General features: G+C 39.6%; 1 protein-coding gene across 1 annotated transcript in view; it reads right to left on the bottom strand.

Annotated features, from left to right (window-relative positions):
- Positions 1–17,736, bottom strand: part of STT3B (STT3 oligosaccharyltransferase complex catalytic subunit B) — a 104,332-nt gene extending 86,596 nt beyond the window's left edge. Inside the window, exon 1 of the mRNA XM_036868511.1 lies at positions 17,005–17,736. Within this exon, the coding sequence (XP_036724406.1) occupies positions 17,005–17,315 (311 nt within the window). The 5' untranslated portion in view covers positions 17,316–17,736. The remainder of the gene's footprint in view (positions 1–17,004) is intronic.
- Positions 17,737–19,105: the final 1,369 nt, after the last annotated feature.

The following is a 19,105-nucleotide window of genomic DNA, read 5'->3' as shown; positions in this document are numbered from 1 at the left end:
ATGACCCATAATTTACTGTGATTAAAGAACCAAAGTGGTTTTGGTCAACTAATAAATTCAAAAGCTAAGCAAACATTCAGGGGGAAAGCAACACCAAGAGATAAACTAAAATAAAACGGCCACTCAAAATAAGCAATGTATACAGGCCTTCTCCGGAGATCTTAATTTTTAAGACCTAAGGGAAGGCATATTCATAAGCCATACTGCAATGTTAAAATCTGACAAATTTCCAAGTACTGAAGAGCTGGGTGTCAAAATACTCAACTTAGTCACCAAGACAAATCGGGGTGATGGTATAAATGAGCAGATACTTGTTTACTTATGAAAAAATATATACGCTCCCATTATAATGTGGATATACTCGATGTTCACAATGCAGTAATTCTTTCAAACCTGCAAGCCTGTCAGTCCTAGTTGTAGCTCTGTGACGTTGAGAAAGTCACTTAGCATCATTAGGCCTCAGGTTCCTCATCTATCAAATAAAGCAACTAGATCAGTCTTTCCCAAACTGCAATGCACTCAACACTAATTAAAAAAAAAAAAGCTACAGTGATTCCTAAATTAAACATGTAAACACTATATTAAATAAAATCAATATTGTGTTCAAGAACTTCTCAGCTTTTAACATGCTAATGTGTATTGTAAATAAGTGGATGGGGTATTCAGTTTTTTCCAAATTTAAATTATCATAGGTTATTTAGTTTTGAACTACAATTCCTGGGATATGTGTTCTGCAGAATACACTTTGGGTAAGCACTCTAACAAATAATTTCTATGTTCTCTTCTAGGTATGAAGTTCATTCTACATTCCAGAGGGGGGGAAAAGTGATCCAGTTTACCTAGTTTTAGTCACCCCATTTTCAAACAAAGTGTCAGCAAACATACTCAAGCAGTTATGAAAGAATAAAAGGAGAGTGATTCAATTTTCTCCTCCCTTTTGACCCACATTTCAGGCTTGAGGAAGAGGTGCTAGGAAATAGTGAACTATAAGAAAGTTTTAGTATCCTTCACATATCAAAGGTAATTTTATTAATTTCTATAAACTAATAACATGTATTGAACTCCTCAGAGAATAGAATGTTTTTGGTATACTTTTATTTTTAAAATGTGTTTATTCTGAGAATTACAAATGCATTTATTGAATTTTAAATGAACTTAATTTTTTCCCTCTTTTCTACAAATGGTGTTGTACTATACTCAACCTGGTGGAATCTAGCTTTACACTTTTTGCCAAATTACGTGACACCTATACTTTATCATGGGAACATTACAGCAAATGTTATACGTCAGTTTACTTCTTGAGGAAGGGTAACTAATTCTCATGCAGGACACTGGAATTGGAAGAATATGGGGCTGGGAAAAATAAAAATGAATGAGAGGCTCAGTCCTGTGATGGCTGGTATCACTGGTGGAAAAAAACATTTCTGCCTCAAAGTCCAAAGATGCTCTGAATTCCACTATATGTCAAAAATCCCTCCAGTTAAGTACAACTACTATCATCACTTTCATCTCCGCCTTTGAATCTTGGACCCAAGAAACCTGAAGTGACATGAAAATAAGTCATGCTGCCTGAAGCATTGTTTTTACACTTGAGAGCTGTACTGAGGTGTCTGTCTTCAACATATAGAACTGTAATGATCAGAAACTATACTTGTACAAATAACAATTTTCCTAAATTTGAGGGTTGGGAAGAAGTGTCTACAAGTTTATTTCTGTATACTGTGCATTTGCTCTGGCATGAGAGAAAGCTGCCTCATTTTATTCAGTCTTACATTGTAGAATTCAGAATTGCTCTGTGGCATTTTCAGTTTTAAAGCAACTCAGCTGCGCTTGATGCATGCCTACAGTGTTCTTTTTAAAGTACATATGGCAAATATTTGAATATTAGTTGTGAATCTCTAGCTTTATTAGAATTCTTATTAAACATTCTGACCACAACGTTTATGAATCTTAATTTTCATGATAAACTTTGTAAGTAGGGTTAGTCAAGGAAATCTCCAATATCAGCCAATTCCTTTCCGCTGTGTTCTGAGAACTCCAGCAAACCCTCAAAGTGAGAGACTAAGTGCAGAACTAGTTTGGCTATCAACACAAGTGTTTGAAATGTACTGGCAGATCGTGAATGAATGATCCAACTGAATAATTTAGAGGAAGAAAAGTGAGGACTGGGGAAGGCAGCAAGACTAGAGAACTTGGACCTGAATGTACTGGTTCCAGCTCCGTCACTCTGGCATCACCAGGCCTGTTTCCTAACAAAAGCCAAACTTTATCTAAAACATTATAATTGACCATAAATGAATTTTAAAAACTTGTAAATTTTTCCAAGCGTCAATCTTTTTTTTTGGGGGGGGGGGGGTGTAACAAGCAGATTGATGCCATTTCATCATGCCATTTCATAATTGTACATGTTTGCATATGCTATTCTTTATACCAAAAATATCCCGAGGCTGGCTGACTTCAAGGCCTACTTTCTTAACATACTAAGCAGTACTGACTCTTCTCATCTGTAAAATGGGGGTAATAAAATATCTATCTCACAGGACTGCTTAAGGACCAATAAGCCACAAAATGCAGTAAGATTTGCAACAACTTTAACCTAGACTTAGTATCACCTCTCCCTCACACACCAAAATACAAAACAACCCAGTAAAAAAACTGACCAAAGACATAACAGGTATTTTACAGAAGAGGAGATAAAAATGATAAATACACTGTGGTAGCCAGTCTCCTAAGATGGTCTGAAACAATTGTCCCTACTGGTATATACTGGCATCTTCTCCCTTGACTCAGAGATTGGCCTGGCAACTTCCTCTCTCAGGCCACTCTTTCTTAGCACCCAGCCACCACGCTGTGAGGCAGTCCTAGCAGCCCCCCGTGAAGGAGTCAAAAAAGAAAAAACCCAGCTGACCTCCCAATCAAGACTCCAAATGACTCTCAGCCGTCCACAGCCCAGCCATTCTAGCCCCGGCTGACTGCAGCCTGTTGAGCCTCCGATGACTATAATCATCCCAGCACCAAAGCTGAAGCAGAAGAACCTCCCACTCAACATACAGATTGCAAAATAATGAAATGCTGTTTTGTCACTAAGTTTTGGGTGGTGTTTTATATTTTTATAAACAACTGAAACATACTATGACAAAATTCCCAGGTATATACCCTAGCAAACATGTATACATATGCATCAGAATATATAGTTTTTAATGTTCACAGTAGCATTATTTATTCATAAAAGCAAAAAACAGGAAACCCAAATGTTAATCAACTAGAAAATGTATAAATGCAAGTCAGAGAAGCTTATATGTAGGATACTATTTTTTAAAGCTCCAAACAAAGCAAAACTTAGCAATATACTGTCTAGAAATACACACATGAACTGTTTTTTTTTTTTCTCCAAAGGAAATGTTAAATAGAACTCAGGATGATTGTTTCCTAGTGCGAAGAGGAAAACCAGGAAGATAGGTTAGTCACTAATGAAGTGACTCATTTTTAACAACCTTCAAAAAATATCCTTATATTTAAAAAGATTTTAGTTGCATCTCAAGTTCATTTTTCTACTTTGAACAAATGACTGGACTTTACACAGTTTTCTTTTTTTATTAATAAATTTATTTATTTATTTATTTTTGGCTGCGTTGGGTCTTTGTTGCTGCGCATGGGCTTTCTCTAGTTGCTGTGAGTGGGGGCTGCTCTTCGTTGTGGTGTATGGGCTTCTCATTGCAGTGGCTTCTCTTGTTGCGGAGCATGGCCTCTAGGCACGTGGGCTTCACTAGTTGTGGCACGTGGGCTCAGTAGTTGTGGCTTGCGAGCTCCAGAGTGCAGGCTCAGTAGTTGTGGCACATGGGCTTAGTTGCTCCACAGCATGTGGGATCTTCCCGGACCAGGGATCGAACCCGCGTCCCCTGCATTGGCAGGCAGATTCTTAACCACTGCGCCACCAGGGAAGTCCCTTTACACAGTTTTAAGATTACAGTTCATCTGCTGCACATTGTTTCATTATCCTGTTCTTTCTAATGTCAGAAAGCTGCTTAGCATATTAAAACAAAAGTCTTCTTTAGCTAACTAGAATAAAAATATTAGGATTGAGATTAAATTTCCATGAAGCAAGTTCATTAAATTTTTAAATTTAACATATTCAATATTTTAATTGTCAATTTATTCAACAAACCCTACTCACTATGACAGATTTTTTTAAAGGCACACTGATGGATGAAGGCTAAAAAAAAAACATTTTTAAGCAAAAACATCTTGTGAGATCATTACAGCACATCAGGTTTAGGACTCACAGGAATGCTGCTATTATTACATGGAATAATACTATAATTAAAGAGCTGATTAGTCATTTTGTTAGAGCTCAATCCATAGTAAAAGAAGATAAATATATATCTTGGTTTATTTAACTCTTAAGATCTACAATATTCAATGATCCTCCCAATGACTAGACATAGACAAAACTATTTCCACTGCAGACACTTTAATGGAGACAAGCAACTTACTTCATCCCTAGTGAGTAGTTTTATTTAGTATCCTTCAACCTCTTATGGTAAAGTTTAAATGAGATCAGAGCTGGGATGGCTTCCTAAAATGTTGCTTCATTTCCATATAAATTACCCATTATCATAAAGTTAAGAGCCAAGAAACTAAATGGATCATTAATCTAATCCCACCCAAACTCATCATTTGTATGATTTAGTATATTCTAACTAGTGCCTGTGTATACAATGATCATTTCTATTCTTCCACATTAAGATATTATTTCTCATGTTCAAACAAAATGCCAGCTTGTGAATTTTACTTCTGTTGCTGATATCTTTTTTCATTTATCATCTCAAAAGTTAACAACACTGGAACTTTTATCATTCATATGGTTATTGGATATTAACTTGTCTGTCTTTTCTTATTCAATGTTCCTTAACTAGTGAGTTGAAACTTGAGACAGAACTTTTACTCAAGAGTTGTTTGTATTTGGAAGAAATACTTCTGTAACTAAAATCTCCCTCCCTTAAAGTTCTTCCTAAGGTATCCATCTATCCAACTAGCCATCTCTCAATTGCTGATGGCAATCACTGATGCTCACATAAACTACTTCTATAAGCATTATCACCTCCTTTCTTCAACTCTTTTCTTCTTAAGATTAAAATGACACTTTTATTGAGAGCAAAATTTTGATGTTCACTCTAAGAGGTTCACCATAGCAATTCCAGTGTGTGTGTAGGGGCTGGGGGTGGGTGGTGTTTTTCAACACCACCAAGCAATTCTCTGACACCATCTGCGTGTTCTACAATTCAACTGACACTATCTACCTGGAGAGAGCATCAGATCCCACAGGTTAAGGGCTCAGTCCTGCAAGACTGTGCACCCCATCAACTTCAGATGCCAATCACAAGTCCAGGTTGTCACCTGTGCTTCTAACCAACTGGCTACAGATGGGAGGTCCAAGAATCCCTTGGGTTGGATTAATATACTAATATACTAGCTCACAAAATTCAAAGAAATATTTCGTTAAGTAGATCACCGGTTTATTATAAAAGGGTAGAACTCAGGAACAGCCAGATGGAAGAGATGGTATGTGGGAAGGGGTGCGGAGCTTCCATGTCCTCTCCGAACCCACCACTCTTTCTCTCAATCTCCACATGTTCACCAACCTAGAAGCTCTCCAAACTCTGATCCTTTTGGTTTTTATGGAGACTCCATTACATAGTCATGATTGATTAAATTATTAGCCACTGGCGATTCCAGTGATTAAATCACCTCCAGCTCCTCTCCCCTCCCAGAAGTCAGGGGGTGGGACTGAAAGCTCCAACCCTCCAATAACCAGGGTTGGCTCCACTGGCAACCATCTCCGATCCTTAGGTGACCCAGGGACTTTCCAAAAGTCACTCATTAACATAACAAAAGACACCTTTAAAGCTCTCAACATTTAGGAAACTCCAAGGGGATTTAGACCAAATATGTACCTCCTATTATAAATCACAACATCCCAACTACACATGATTTTCCCAACAGCACAGTCAAGTCCAAGGTTTATCAAGGTATTACACAATAAGCACTTCCTGTACTATTACTATCATCACCAAAACATAAAACGTGGTTATCATTAAGGATAAAGGATCCATGTATATAAATTGAACACTCACTAAGTTCCCAATATAATGTAGATATTCTGGGAAGAAAATTTTCTTAAGGATCTTCCGTTTGTCTTTCTATAGTAATAGTAACAATAAATTGCTGTTATTATTATTCATTAGAGGGGGAAATGAGCACCATATCACCACAACAGTATCTCACCAATTTAGGCAAAGAATGAATAATAACTTCGTCTCCTTGAGTATTTTTACATTACACGTGTTAAAATCTTCTTCAAAATGGCTCTGGCCTATTTAGTTAAATGAACAGTCATAAAATTTAACTGAAGTAAGTCTATTTTATACTGGGATTAATAAAACTTGTACCTATACCTCACGTAAAGCAGATAAGCTATACTGGATTGTTATTTCTGAAAGAAGTATGCTGGGCATGTTTCCTAATAGTTAATACATTTCAGAAAAATATCCCTACTTCCCTGAAGAAGTCACACAAGAGGAATACTAGAGGTGTTAAAATAGCTTAAATCATTAAGTTGGACCATTATCCAAACAGAGCCTAATTCAAAGTTTCTCTCTGGCATGTATTACATGGGATTTGGGGGAGAAAGGGTAATAAGTATATCTTCCTTATGATACTTGATTTAAATTTTAAGTTTGAATTCTTTAGAAATATTGATTGACTACATTGGAAGTTTGAAGAAAGACAGTCCTAGATTTAAATTCTTCTTCAACTAATAATGAATTAACCATACAGTCTTTTATTTGTTCACAAACGAAATCAACTGTTATCCATTCAAGTAGCATGGGTTCCATACTAATGCACAGCAGAAAAATACCACTGAATTTGATCAAAATCATTCTGACCAACAGATAGAAATGCATTAGAAGCATTCATGTTTATTTCACTTAAGAACTGCTTTCTAATTAAAAGCTCATAAGCTGGAATCACGTTTCCAATAGTATCTTTAAATCACTTGCTAATATATAATGACAAATTCTCATATCCTAATAGATTCTAAGTTCCTACCTAAAGATCAATGACCTTTTACCATTCTCTGAATACAACTTTTTATCCCCTCAAGACAGTTTCTGAAAGGATTCTACTACTATCATACCTCTCCCATTCTTCCTGAAGCCTAAGACAACTACTAAATCAATAGAGATAAAGATATTGAGATGGGCTGGGACCTGGGACCCTTTACTGCAGTGCTTGCACCTGGACAAACATCTCCCGGAGCAAAAGAATACAAAGAAACTGTAAGGGACTAAAAATAACCGTGTGCATGCTCAGCTGGGGCAAATTATGAACAACATGATACAAAACAGCCAAAACCCAACTGCCATTTCTGAGGTGCCAGCACCAAAAGCAGGTACTGAGAATGATCCCTGCACACAGCATCACCAAGGGGGTAGGAAGACCCCCTAAGCCACCCCTCTGGCCCGACCCACCAATCGCCCCTACCATCACCCCTAAGGGACCAGCTCACCCCCGCTGAGGGAGCAAGCAAGGGATCCCGTTACTTATTTTTGCTCCCTCCTGCTGCAGCACAAGTCCCAATAAAGTCTTGCCTGAATTCCTCGTCTGGTCTTGTATCCGTATCTACTGATTAAAGACGCCTCGTATCAATTTATACTGATTGAAGAACCCAGGTCGCTAACAATATGGGAAAAGAACAGAAGTGGTGGCCAAGGAAGATTGGAAGAAAGCAACAGGAAAAACAACATTCAGAGAAAAGAAAGCTATTCAAGAGCCCATGATATCAACACAAACAAAATCACACACAACCCAGGGTCAACAGTCCTCTACAAAAATACCAATACATTAAACAGTCCAGTCTTAGGGTTTTCCTAAATTCCTGTAGTTCAGATCCCCTTTCAACACTCTCTTTCCTTCTTTCTTTCAAGAACTAACTACAGCAACTCTTTTCCTTACATAAATTTTAATACACATTCTTTAAAACGAACAATAGTTGGTAAAAGCTACAGTTTAAAATCCAGTAATTTTGCATTTATGATTATTTGATTATCATTTGGCTCTTGAAAGTGATGTCTCCTCCCCCCCCCCATCCCCAACCCTCTTCTTTGCAGTCTCAGTGTCTGTTGAAAGATTACATCTCTCTGGTCAGTTAGTACCTTTAAAACACTTGTCAAGGTTATCTAGAGACCAGGTTGACTAGAGCTCAGTGTTCAACCATGAGACAATCTTTTTATCTCAAGTGAAGAGAAGGATGCCTTCTCTTTCTAACAGATACTTCCTTCCTGCTGCAAAAGAGCAGGCAACCTCCTTGGTGGGTGAGAAGCCTGGTTAATCAAATTATTGCTAAACCTTATTATCCACATACACTCAACAACTCTTTGATCAGTGAAGATGAATCTTAAAAACAATGATGAGCAAAAAAAGCAAGACACAAAAGCCACAAGTGCATTTTTCTAAAGTTTTTAAATAGGCAAAACTAAATTATATTATTTAGGAATGCACTCAGAATTATACCACCTAGGGGAAAAAGCAAGAATGTAATTATTGTAAAGTGTGTGGCGTGGAAGGGGATGGATTGAGAAAGTACACACCAAGAATTCTGAGGTCGTGGCAATTTTCTTGATGATGTGAGTGATGGTCACATGGGTGTTTATTTTATAATTAGTCATTACACTGTATATTAGGTTTAAATACTTTTCAGAATGTTTTATATTTCACCATAAGTGAAAAAATTTTTTAAAGGCTGAAACTGAACATCTTCTCACTGATAATAAAAAGCCTCTGTAGAATACATTTCTTTCCCCGTTTATGTAAATATTTAAGACATTTTCAAAGAATAACTCAAAAACGACAAGAGTGCTACCTTCCAATAACTCTGTACTCCATTATTTTTCCTGTGGATTATACAAGTAAGATCATATAATAATTTAGTTTAACAATAAAAACTTCTTAAATAGGGTGTATTTTTCTTTACAGGAGTTACTGGTGTTATAAGAATAAGCATGAACTGCTAAGACAGTAGATCTAAAAAGTTCTCATCACAAGAAAAATAAATAGGGGGTAACTATGTTAAGGTGATAGATGTTAACTAGACTTACCCTGGTGATCATTTCAAAATGTATACAAACATTAAGTCATTATGTTGTATATCTGAAACTAATGTTATATGTCGACTCTACCTCAATTAAAAAAAAAAAAAGCATTATGGTCACAAGTGAGTTTCCAGGCATGATTCTTTTCACCAACTCCACTCATCTGGCCAGCAACAAACAATAATTTAAGCTGCACATATATCGGCACTTTAGAAATTAATTATGAATTACTATATTTTAATTTTTAAAATAGTATAGAAAACAGTATGTGCTGTAATATTATCTATCCATCTATAGAAAGAGAGAGGAGTCCAATAATTTAAGTTTAAAAACCAAATTCACTTGAAGTCATTTGCAGGTTGGAGAGTTTGCTAGATAACATTAAAAAAAAGAACACCCATAGTATGAAGAAAAATCTTTACCTGAGAATAGCTAATAAACCTTCAAGGCATGAAAAAGAAATTAAAAGGAAGCCCCAAAAGAAACATTACCAACTTGGTCATCAGCAAATCGCTAATACTTTACTAAGAGAAACAAAATTTCTTTATGTTTTTATGCATTAATATTTCCCTTGGGATAAGAATGAAGAAAAAATTAAGAATGAAGGAAAAAAGTCAAAAAATAAAAGTTTGAAAAGTTAAACTACGGAAACTATTAACTCATGGAAATTACAGATAACTGATGCAGTTTTTAAAATCACTAGTTCTAAAGAAGTCACACTTCACACAAAAGCTGTTTCCATGACTAAACTTGAATTGCCAACATCTCCCACACTGTCAATTTAAAGTGAATGGTAGGGACTTCCCTGGTGGTCCAGTGGCTAAGACTCCTTGCTCCCAAGGTAGGGTGCCCGGGTTCGATCCCTGGTCAGGAAACTAGATCCCACATGCCACAACTAAGAGTTTGCATGCCACAACCAAAGATCCAACATGCCACAGATTTGATGACCTAAGACCTGATGCAGCCAAATAAATAAATAAGTACTTTTTAAAAAAGTTATCTCTAAAAAAATAAATAAAGTGAATGGTAGACACTAACTTCCCCTCATCTTCTGAAGTAACGATTTTCAAACAACTTCTCAAAAACTTCCTCTAATGCAAACACAGGTGCAAAGAAAATAGAAAAGAATCTAGCCAAGCCACAACTGTACCACCTTAGAAAAAGTACTTCACCACTCTGGCAGTCAGCTTCTTCACCCAGAAAACAAGCCAATCCAACCAACATATACTCTAAAAGTACTTTAGACTATAGAATTCTGAGTCTACTCCAAAAGTTTAACTTCCACCCCATAATTCTCTTAACTCAAATGGCTTAATATTTCCAACCTCATTATTCTGAACTTTTTACCGACGAATGTAAATGAAAACAACATTCAGTTGGATTCAATCATCTTTCCCTCTCATTCAGCTATTCCCTTAAAAGCCCCTCTCTGAAAATTCCCTAGTCATTCAGGTATAACAACTTTAAGCCACCATCAACTCTTCTCTCTTCCCTACATCAAAACAAACAAAGTAATTAGCCATCATCCAACTAATGAGTGTGGTTAGCTAGAGCAGGGACTGTGCCCCGGGCATTCTGATAGGTCAATGTGTTAAGACTTAAATCAGGGCTGCTGATTAAAAAACATTAAATTAAATGGAAGACACGTTCATTTAAGCCTGCCTTGGAGGCAGAGAATGCAATAAAAAGGACAAGATTTTGTAGAACAGGTGGAGACACAGATTTTGGAGAACAGGTGGACCTGTATTATTCAATCCTTGAAAGGAATACTGAATTTAAATATTTTTTATCTACAGAAATAAAAGATGTTACCTGATCTCTTCAATTCTAGGATCTAAAATCAAGTTATAAGACAAGGTAAAAACTAAGTATCTACCACTATTTAGAACATATGTTAAAGTTACCTTGCAATACTAAGTTCCAAAGAAAGAAAAAAAGTCACAGATGATATGGTCAACTTAGTGTACCAGCCACAATTTTCTAGAAACTTGTTTTCCTAAAAATAGTACAAACTTCTCCAACATAAAGACACCAACTTACATACAGGTTATACTCGAAAATATGTTTAAATGTCTTTCATTAAAAACTACGAAAGCACTTTTCCAAAGAAATAAAGCTCCAAATAGTAGTTAGGTTTCCTGGAATGTCTACAAATGCCAGTTAACCTACATTTATCAATACTAAAATATGAGAGCCTCAAGCAGTTGCTCCTATTTCTTCCAACCCTGACCTAACAAACTTTTTTTTTTTTAAATCTTATGGTATTGCCACTTTCTATCAATTTCTAAATCCTTGGAAATTATTCATGTAAGAAAAAGGTAAAGTAAGGACACAGAAACCTTCTCAGAAAAGAGTAAGAGGTTTAAAAACAAAAAATGTCCACCAGAAAAAGGTAAAGCAAATAAAGGGGTGAAGCTGCAGTAGCAGGTTAACCACTTAGATTTTTTCCCTTTCAATAGTATTAATTTGCCCATATAGTATAGTTGTGGGTCCTACATTATTTGAAAATGTTTTCCTGTCTTCCTATTTATTGTAGGGACTGACAGAGGCCACTTCTGCAATCATACATAAAACTCCATTAAGCATTCCACGTGGATAAAACATGGCAAAGAAAGAGCATAAGACTCATCACAGTAAGCAACAGGCTGACCAATAAAAGGCTTCTAATAATTCAAAAGAGTTTAGGAGTTCCACATAAACTAAATCTAATAAAATCAACATCAATATCTTTCTAACAACTTCAGAGCTTCTCCTGAGACACCAGATTCAACAAAGTCATTTAACGGACATGGGCTAATGCAATGACTTATGATATAGGTTAGGTAAGTTACTAACCAAAACCTAGGATGATTGAATCTGGTTCTAACCTGCACTCCAATCAAAGACGATATATAAACAGTATTTATACTCATTATATTCAAGTATTATAGAAAATAAATGCTACCCGGAAATAAGAGCTCCTCTTTATCATGGAGTTCAGGAACAAAGATGACATTCTTTACATTACAGTGAACAGTACACTATCGGTATCCTACAAGTAAGATTTAAAAACAGTAATGGACAGATAAAAAGATATGATAAAGCAAATAAAGTAAATACTAACTGTAGAATCCACATGTTCAGTATGAGTGTTCACTGTAAAAATCTTTCAACTTTTCTGTATGCTTGAAAATTTTCATAACAATTAGCATTATACAGGTCTATTGAATTGTAGGGTGCTTTATAATTCAAGTTAACTGCAATATTTTCTCTAATAGCACTAAGTTTGCAAAGTAAACAAATTGAGGAAAAAAAATATGATTCAGTCACTGGAGAATATTAATCTTTCCATTATTTCTGAGAGCACATATGCACTGATTAATAAGATATCACGATGAAGAGAACTTTTAACATTTTCTCTCATACCCCAAAGCACCCAAAACTTACTGAGAGCATAAAAATCAGAGATAGACCATAGACAGACTAGTAAGTTTCCTCATATTCATAATAACTGGGTCAGAGCATATAATGCAATTCCTTATTCTAAGTTTCTACAACCAACGTTGTCTTTATGCAAACTACTCATGGCAGTATGTGGTGTGCAGTATTATTCAAGTTAGCCCTCAATGTATGAATACTCTAAAGAAAGAAAAAGTTCCAAAGTGGTTGCTGACAGAGCCTAACTCCCCCAGGACATGCCTCAGGAAACCCAGGATTACTACCTATAGGAGCCACCACACTCACCCAATGGGAGCAGGTCCAATCCCATCATCCAACCCAGCAGCTCAAGGCACTCCTTGCACCTCCTCCCTGAGTGTTCGTATAACGCAGAATGATCTCAAGAGCTCAAGGCTAGAAAAGTTTTAAATTACAATGAAATCAGTGACAGTATACAGTAAGTCCCCTACATACAAATGAACAAGTTCCATTCCAAGAGCACGTAAGTCACATTTGTTCCTGAGTCCAACAAAGTTAGCCTAGGTACCCAGCTAACACAATCAGCTACATAGTACTGTACTGTAATAGGTTTATAATACTTTTCACACAAATAATACATAAAAAACAAACACAAAAAATATAGAAAACATTTTTAATCTTACAGTACAGTTCCTTTAAAAGTACAGTAGTACAGTACAACAGCTGGCATACAGGGGCACGTTCCCATCTTTGAAAGTTCCCAACTTGAAGGTTCGTATGTAGGGACTTACTGTACCTGTTCTGAAGTGCATTTGGACTGCTGTTGCTAATGATTCCATAAAGTGCCTTTTTACGATTGAGGGATGTTTCTGATCTAAAATTTGTTTTATTACCCATTTTGTCTTCTTCAGAACTGAGGTCAATAGCCTCTTTTTGTCATCTGCAAAGTGAAGAAAAACATGGAGACCTCAAAGTACAGGAAATACCCCCAACTTACAAACAGCTTATGTTCCAAAGGTTTATCACTCCTTTGAAAACATGTTTGTACTAATTAACCTATTTATACCATAGTTTCTATGAAAAATTGCATCCCAAGTTTCAACTCTAAATTGCAGCTTTCTGCCCTGCGAAAAGGCATCTGCTGCCCTTTTACAGCTAACTGCAGCCAAAACTCAAGGCTCAGAGAATTCTTCTTCTAGGGGTCCAAGGAGAACCCCCTACAACCTGTACAGGCAGGGAAAAATGCAACTCTTTTATAGGGAGCTTTTCCATTGTCTCTGTGGGAAAAGCTACCACAATTTAACAAGATAATGGTTATGGGAAAAGCACCTGGTTAATATGAAAGTATTAATAGTTACAACAAAAATAAGTAGAAACTACATTCTGCTCCAGATAAAAAGAAGATAAAATTAGGTGCTGTTAAACTAGTTGGTCAACCAAATGTTTGCCAAGTACAGACAACAAATTCTCAAACTGTGTCCTCATGTCTGATCAAGTCAACTGATAAGGGAGGAAATTGCTAAAGTGAAGTGGTGAAGAGATCATTACCAAAAATGCGGCCAAGTTCTAAAAAAGTGCAGTGTATTTTAAAATTCAATAAATACTATTGAACATCACACACCAAACCTTGTAACAACTGGTAAGATTTATAAAATAACTTGAATGACAAACTTAAAAAACAAGTATAACTTTGTGACAATGAGTCACCTTTGGCAGCTAACTAGAGTCTTAGGCAATTTAAGTACTAATGTTAAAATTTACAGAAATAACTCACAATCAAACAGAGAAAGTAAACTTTTCACTAAAAAGATTTCAGAATTGAAGCCAGTACAGAGACATGAGAAAAAGGGATCAGGAAAGGCCAGAATAAATTGGTTTGTGGATACACAACCTGAGAGGAACATTTAAACATTATTAAAGGTTCATGTTACTACTACATGTTAAAACAGTAATCCGAGAGACTCCCAAGATAGTATAACACTAGAATGTTTGTAGAATCAAAGTGCTGGTACTATTAGTAGCTTTGAAGGAAAACCACTTTAAAATCCAAATTTTTCAACAGGAATGGATTATAAAAATAAGATGCCTAACTGAGATCTTTGAACGACATGAAAAGAAAAACATAAGTGAGCAAACAAGGGATTTTCTTTTTTTGACTGAAAATTCTCTCATTAAGTCACCTGAATTATACTTAAGACATTAGATTTATACTGGCAAATCTCCATTCACAATAAAGGATAGGGACAATTCCTTTATTATAAAAGGCTATTTACTACTAGTCAGAATTACCTAACATTATGAACATAAACGCTTAACCAGGAATATAATAAAACGTATATATTAAAACTACCAGTAAGCTGAAAACCTACATTAATAGGTCTTTAAGACCGAAGAGGTTTATATACCTTTAGATTAGAGTATATGAATTAAAATTCGAATTGTAGAATGTTATTCGTTCTACTAAAGGATGTTTCTGAAATGTGTTTTATACACAGAAAGACACAAACAAATTTTTGTGTGAGTAAAAAAGGGTTATGCTCTCCAAGCATATTCTTGAAACTAGAGAAGAAATCAACTTTTAATTTTTTGCCATATTGAAAAAAAAAAAACTTATCTGTGAAGCAACCCGATAAGACTTCTCATGATTATAATACTCATTTTAGTAGAAACTCTTTGGCTCACTCGATGCAGATTTCTAATCTTCCTTCAAAATTAGGAAAAATATCCATCATCTCATCATTCAGTTGTGAATTTTTCTGCAATCCTTAATTTAAGCCTCAATGTTAGTACTAAACATTATGCAGCCTTCTGTTTATAAAAATGATACTCTCCAGAAATATTATTCACAATTTTTGTTACCCGTAATGTTTGGTCAACCATGCACTTCTGCTCTTGTAAAGTGAAAAAACACAACTTTCTCTTTTTACACGTTCAGCAAAACATTAGCAGTTTTCATTTTCTGGTTTCAATTTCATTTTTATCTAATTTGCTTATGTGTTTCAAAGCTAAGACTAAGAAAACTCTGTCTAGTTCATAAGCATCACAGTAATTTATTTTCTTCTGTGATTCCAAGTAACACAGAAGTTGTTTTTTTAAAAAAAATCAAACCTCTAAAATGGAATGGAAACGTTGCAATGGCAGCATGTCACAGCTGTTAACTGTCTACCTAAATTGGATTCTCCAGAAGTGGACCCCTCTGGTGTTCAACAGATGATGCACTACCAATTTTTCTATCTGTAACAGAACTTCAATTGGTATTTTAATATATGGGTAACTCACTCCCCCAAATATTTGTTATCCATATATTTAGTAACTCTCAAGAAGATTCTCTCTCTGTACTTCCAATGACAAATACCCTCAAGGTTAGTTGGGCCTAATTATAAGGAAGTAAGATGAACTCAAGGGTGATGGGTCAAGAAGATGAATTAAGTCAGTTTAAAAGGCATAGACTAGGGCTAAAACAAAAAACAAAGAAAACTTAACCCAGGTTGGTCAAGTTGGAAAAAAAAAATTAAAGCACTCTTCCTATCTAAATAATTCACAGACCAGTAAATTAAGTTAGCTAAATTAGCTAGTGCTCTTTATGCGGTAATTTCCTAAAACATTCAGGTCAGTCCCTGATACCATGTGAAACTTCAGTATTACAATCTAGGGCTCCCCATCACTATGGAACTGTTTGTTCTCTAATCCACAAACCTTCCTGCAGAGACCAATAAAGGAACTAATGCAACGCTTTCGGATACTGTGCATAACATACTGAGGGTGACAGTTTGGCTCACAGAGTAATGAGCCTGCTCTAAAAAGTAGCCCAAGATAATTGTGGACCGGTGAGGTGCAGAGTGCACTTAAAGGCTTGAAAAAAAGCCACTCTTGAAAATATCTAACGTTAAGTAAGCGTCCCTAGCTTTCCGATCACTTTTAGGGATCTTATTTCCTTTCCTCCAGCACCTCACTCCCTCGCTTTTTCCCTTCCCGTCTGAGAGCCAAGAGAGACACGGTAAAAGCGTGCAACTGCGAGGCTGCGCCGACGAGGCTCCTGCACATCTGGACTCACCTCCAACTGCAACAGGGCACCCCCTGGGCGAGCCCATCCCAACCAGCCGAAAACGCGCGCGAGAAGCTGAGAGCAGGCGAGAGCCGCGGGCGGGGAGGCGGGTAGTCCGCCGCCCGGCGCGGCGGGTCGGGCTCCGCGGGCCGAGGCGGCTGCGAAGAGAAGCGTTCGCCCTCCTGGGAGTCTGCAGACTCGCCCGACCCGGGTCAAGGTCCCGCTCGGGCCCCGACGCCCCGCCTCGAGCGGCGCAGGGGAAACTTCGCTTGCAGGCGGGGGCGCGCCCGAGCTCGGGACCAGTGGCGGGTCCGGGCAGAGCGCGGGGGGTGGGGGGGGGGGGGGGGGGGGTTGGGGGGAGGGAGGCGCCGGTCCCGGGCCCGCGGCGGGGGAGGGGCGGCGGGCACTTACCACGGGTCGAACTCGTGGATGATGCTTTCGAAGCGGATGACGGCGAAGAGGCGCGAGCTGAAGCCGGCGAGCCAGGCCAGGAAGAGGATGGTGAAGGAGAGCAGCGACTGCCAGCCGGCCGGCTGCGACAGCCCCCCGGACAGCCCCGCGGGGGCCGGCTTCGGCGCCGCGCCGCCCGCCGCCTTGTGCGCGCACTGGGCCCCGGGCCCATGGTGGCCGTGCCGGCTGTTCCCCAGGGCCATGAGGCCGCTCCACGGGGATGAGTTGAGGGACGACTTGTGCTTGCTCTCCGGGGCCGAGGGCTCCGCCATGTTGTGCCCCGGCGGCGGGTCTCGCTCCGCTCCGCCGCCGCCGCCGCCTGGTCCGAGGGGTGCTGGGCGGGGACCCGCAGGAGGAGGAGGAGGAGGAGGAAGAAAGAGGAGGAGGAGGGAAGAGAGCCGCGCGCGCCCGCCCTTAGCGCCGCGAGGCCGGGGGACAGGGGGTGGAGGCGGCGGCGGGGAGTCTCCGCCTCAGCAGCGGCCGCGACCGCCGCTCTCTCAACTCGGATGGCCCCTGCGCCCCTCTAGCCATCCGTCTTCCCAGTGCAGTTGCGGCAGCGGCGAAAGCCGACGGGACGAGGGCGCCAGAGAAAGAGCAGGAGCAGACGGAGGCGGCACCACGGCTCGGAGCAGCAATGACATTCCCCCCACAACGCCGCCCACCCCGCCGTGAGGAGCAGGAGGAGGAGTCCCCCGAAGTCCGGGCGGAGCTCAGGCTACCTCTGACTCCGCCCCCGACCCAACAGGAACTGGCCCCTACGCCTGTCACAATGCGACAGGTCCGTTAGGGGGCGGGCCCAGAACCGCGGTGCCGGCCAATGGGGGCGCGAGCTGGGGCGGGGCTTGGCCCAACCGTTCTCCCCTCCCCCTCCCGGCCTCGCGCCCGTTCGCTCGGAGCGGCCTGGCTGCGGGGTTACGGCTTCATTGTCAGTTGAAAGACGCAGTTTCGCGCGCCTGTACTGGCGGCCAGGAGGGGCGCTAGGCGGCTCCGCGCGTTGCTTGGAGCTGAGCCGGGCCAAGGGGGCGGGAGGTGGTAGAGGACAGACGGGCGGCCTCCTTTAGAACCAGTTTAGGGGACGCAGGGAGCGCCGCGCCGACTGGCCTGGCGCTCGCGGGCGCTCCGCGGTCGTGACTTTTAACCCGCTTTGCGCGGAGCGCCCGTCACGTGACCGGGCGCGCAGGCGCGCAGTCCTAGTGCCCCGCGAGTGGGTCTGGCGCGTAGGGATCTGCCGCCTGGGGCTCCCCGCTTCTGGCGCAGCGAATCACCAGCCCGCGGCCGCCCCACGACCAGCCCAGCGAGCTGCGCCTGGCGGCCTGCCTCCGAGGTCCCGGGCGAGGGCACGTTTGCCGGCGCTGGGAACTCATCGGAGCCGGCAAAGGAGCCTCTAGCTCGGGAACGACCCCGTGGGACAAGGGAAGTGCGACTTTCTCCGGCTTTTTTCACTTCTTGTATTTTCCTGATTGCAAAGATGACGTTTGTTCACTGGAAATGTGGGCAAATGTAGGAAATTGTTAACAGTTGCATACATTCCATCAGACGGGTGAAACTTTCTGTGGACTTTAAGCTGTTACCCAATCCTCTCTTCATTAGGTGATAGCGAACTGCAGATCCCTGTACACGAATATTTGCACGTCTAGTTTGTATTTTTACACCTTTCTCCCCCTTTACCCACGCCCCTGCCCCCCAAAAGAAAGTGCTACCCGGTAGACTAAACTCAAAGCAAAATGAGTTTAAATATGAGTGGAGTAATCAACTTTATTTCAATAAAAATTTCTATATATATATATATATATATATATATATATATATATAATATATGGAGACTAGACGTGCTCTGATATAAGCCCCAGGAAAGGCACGGAGCTTTCAGTATGATCAACACTCCGTAAATACTTGATTAACTTTTCATGTAAATTAACATTTACGTAAAATTGTCCATTTTATTAGGTAAATAACATCTGAACTTAAAAGCGTGTATTCACGTAATATTATAAAGGCACTCAATTATTAAGTCATTAAAAAACTTAGTACAGAAAATGTAAACACATTTAGAAGTTGTGTT

The sequence above is a fragment of the Balaenoptera musculus genome, chromosome 11, assembly GCF_009873245.2.
Source record: "Balaenoptera musculus isolate JJ_BM4_2016_0621 chromosome 11, mBalMus1.pri.v3, whole genome shotgun sequence".
Classification (NCBI taxonomy): domain Eukaryota; kingdom Metazoa; phylum Chordata; class Mammalia; order Artiodactyla; family Balaenopteridae; genus Balaenoptera; species Balaenoptera musculus.
This window is presented reverse-complemented; position numbering and strand designations above follow the sequence as displayed.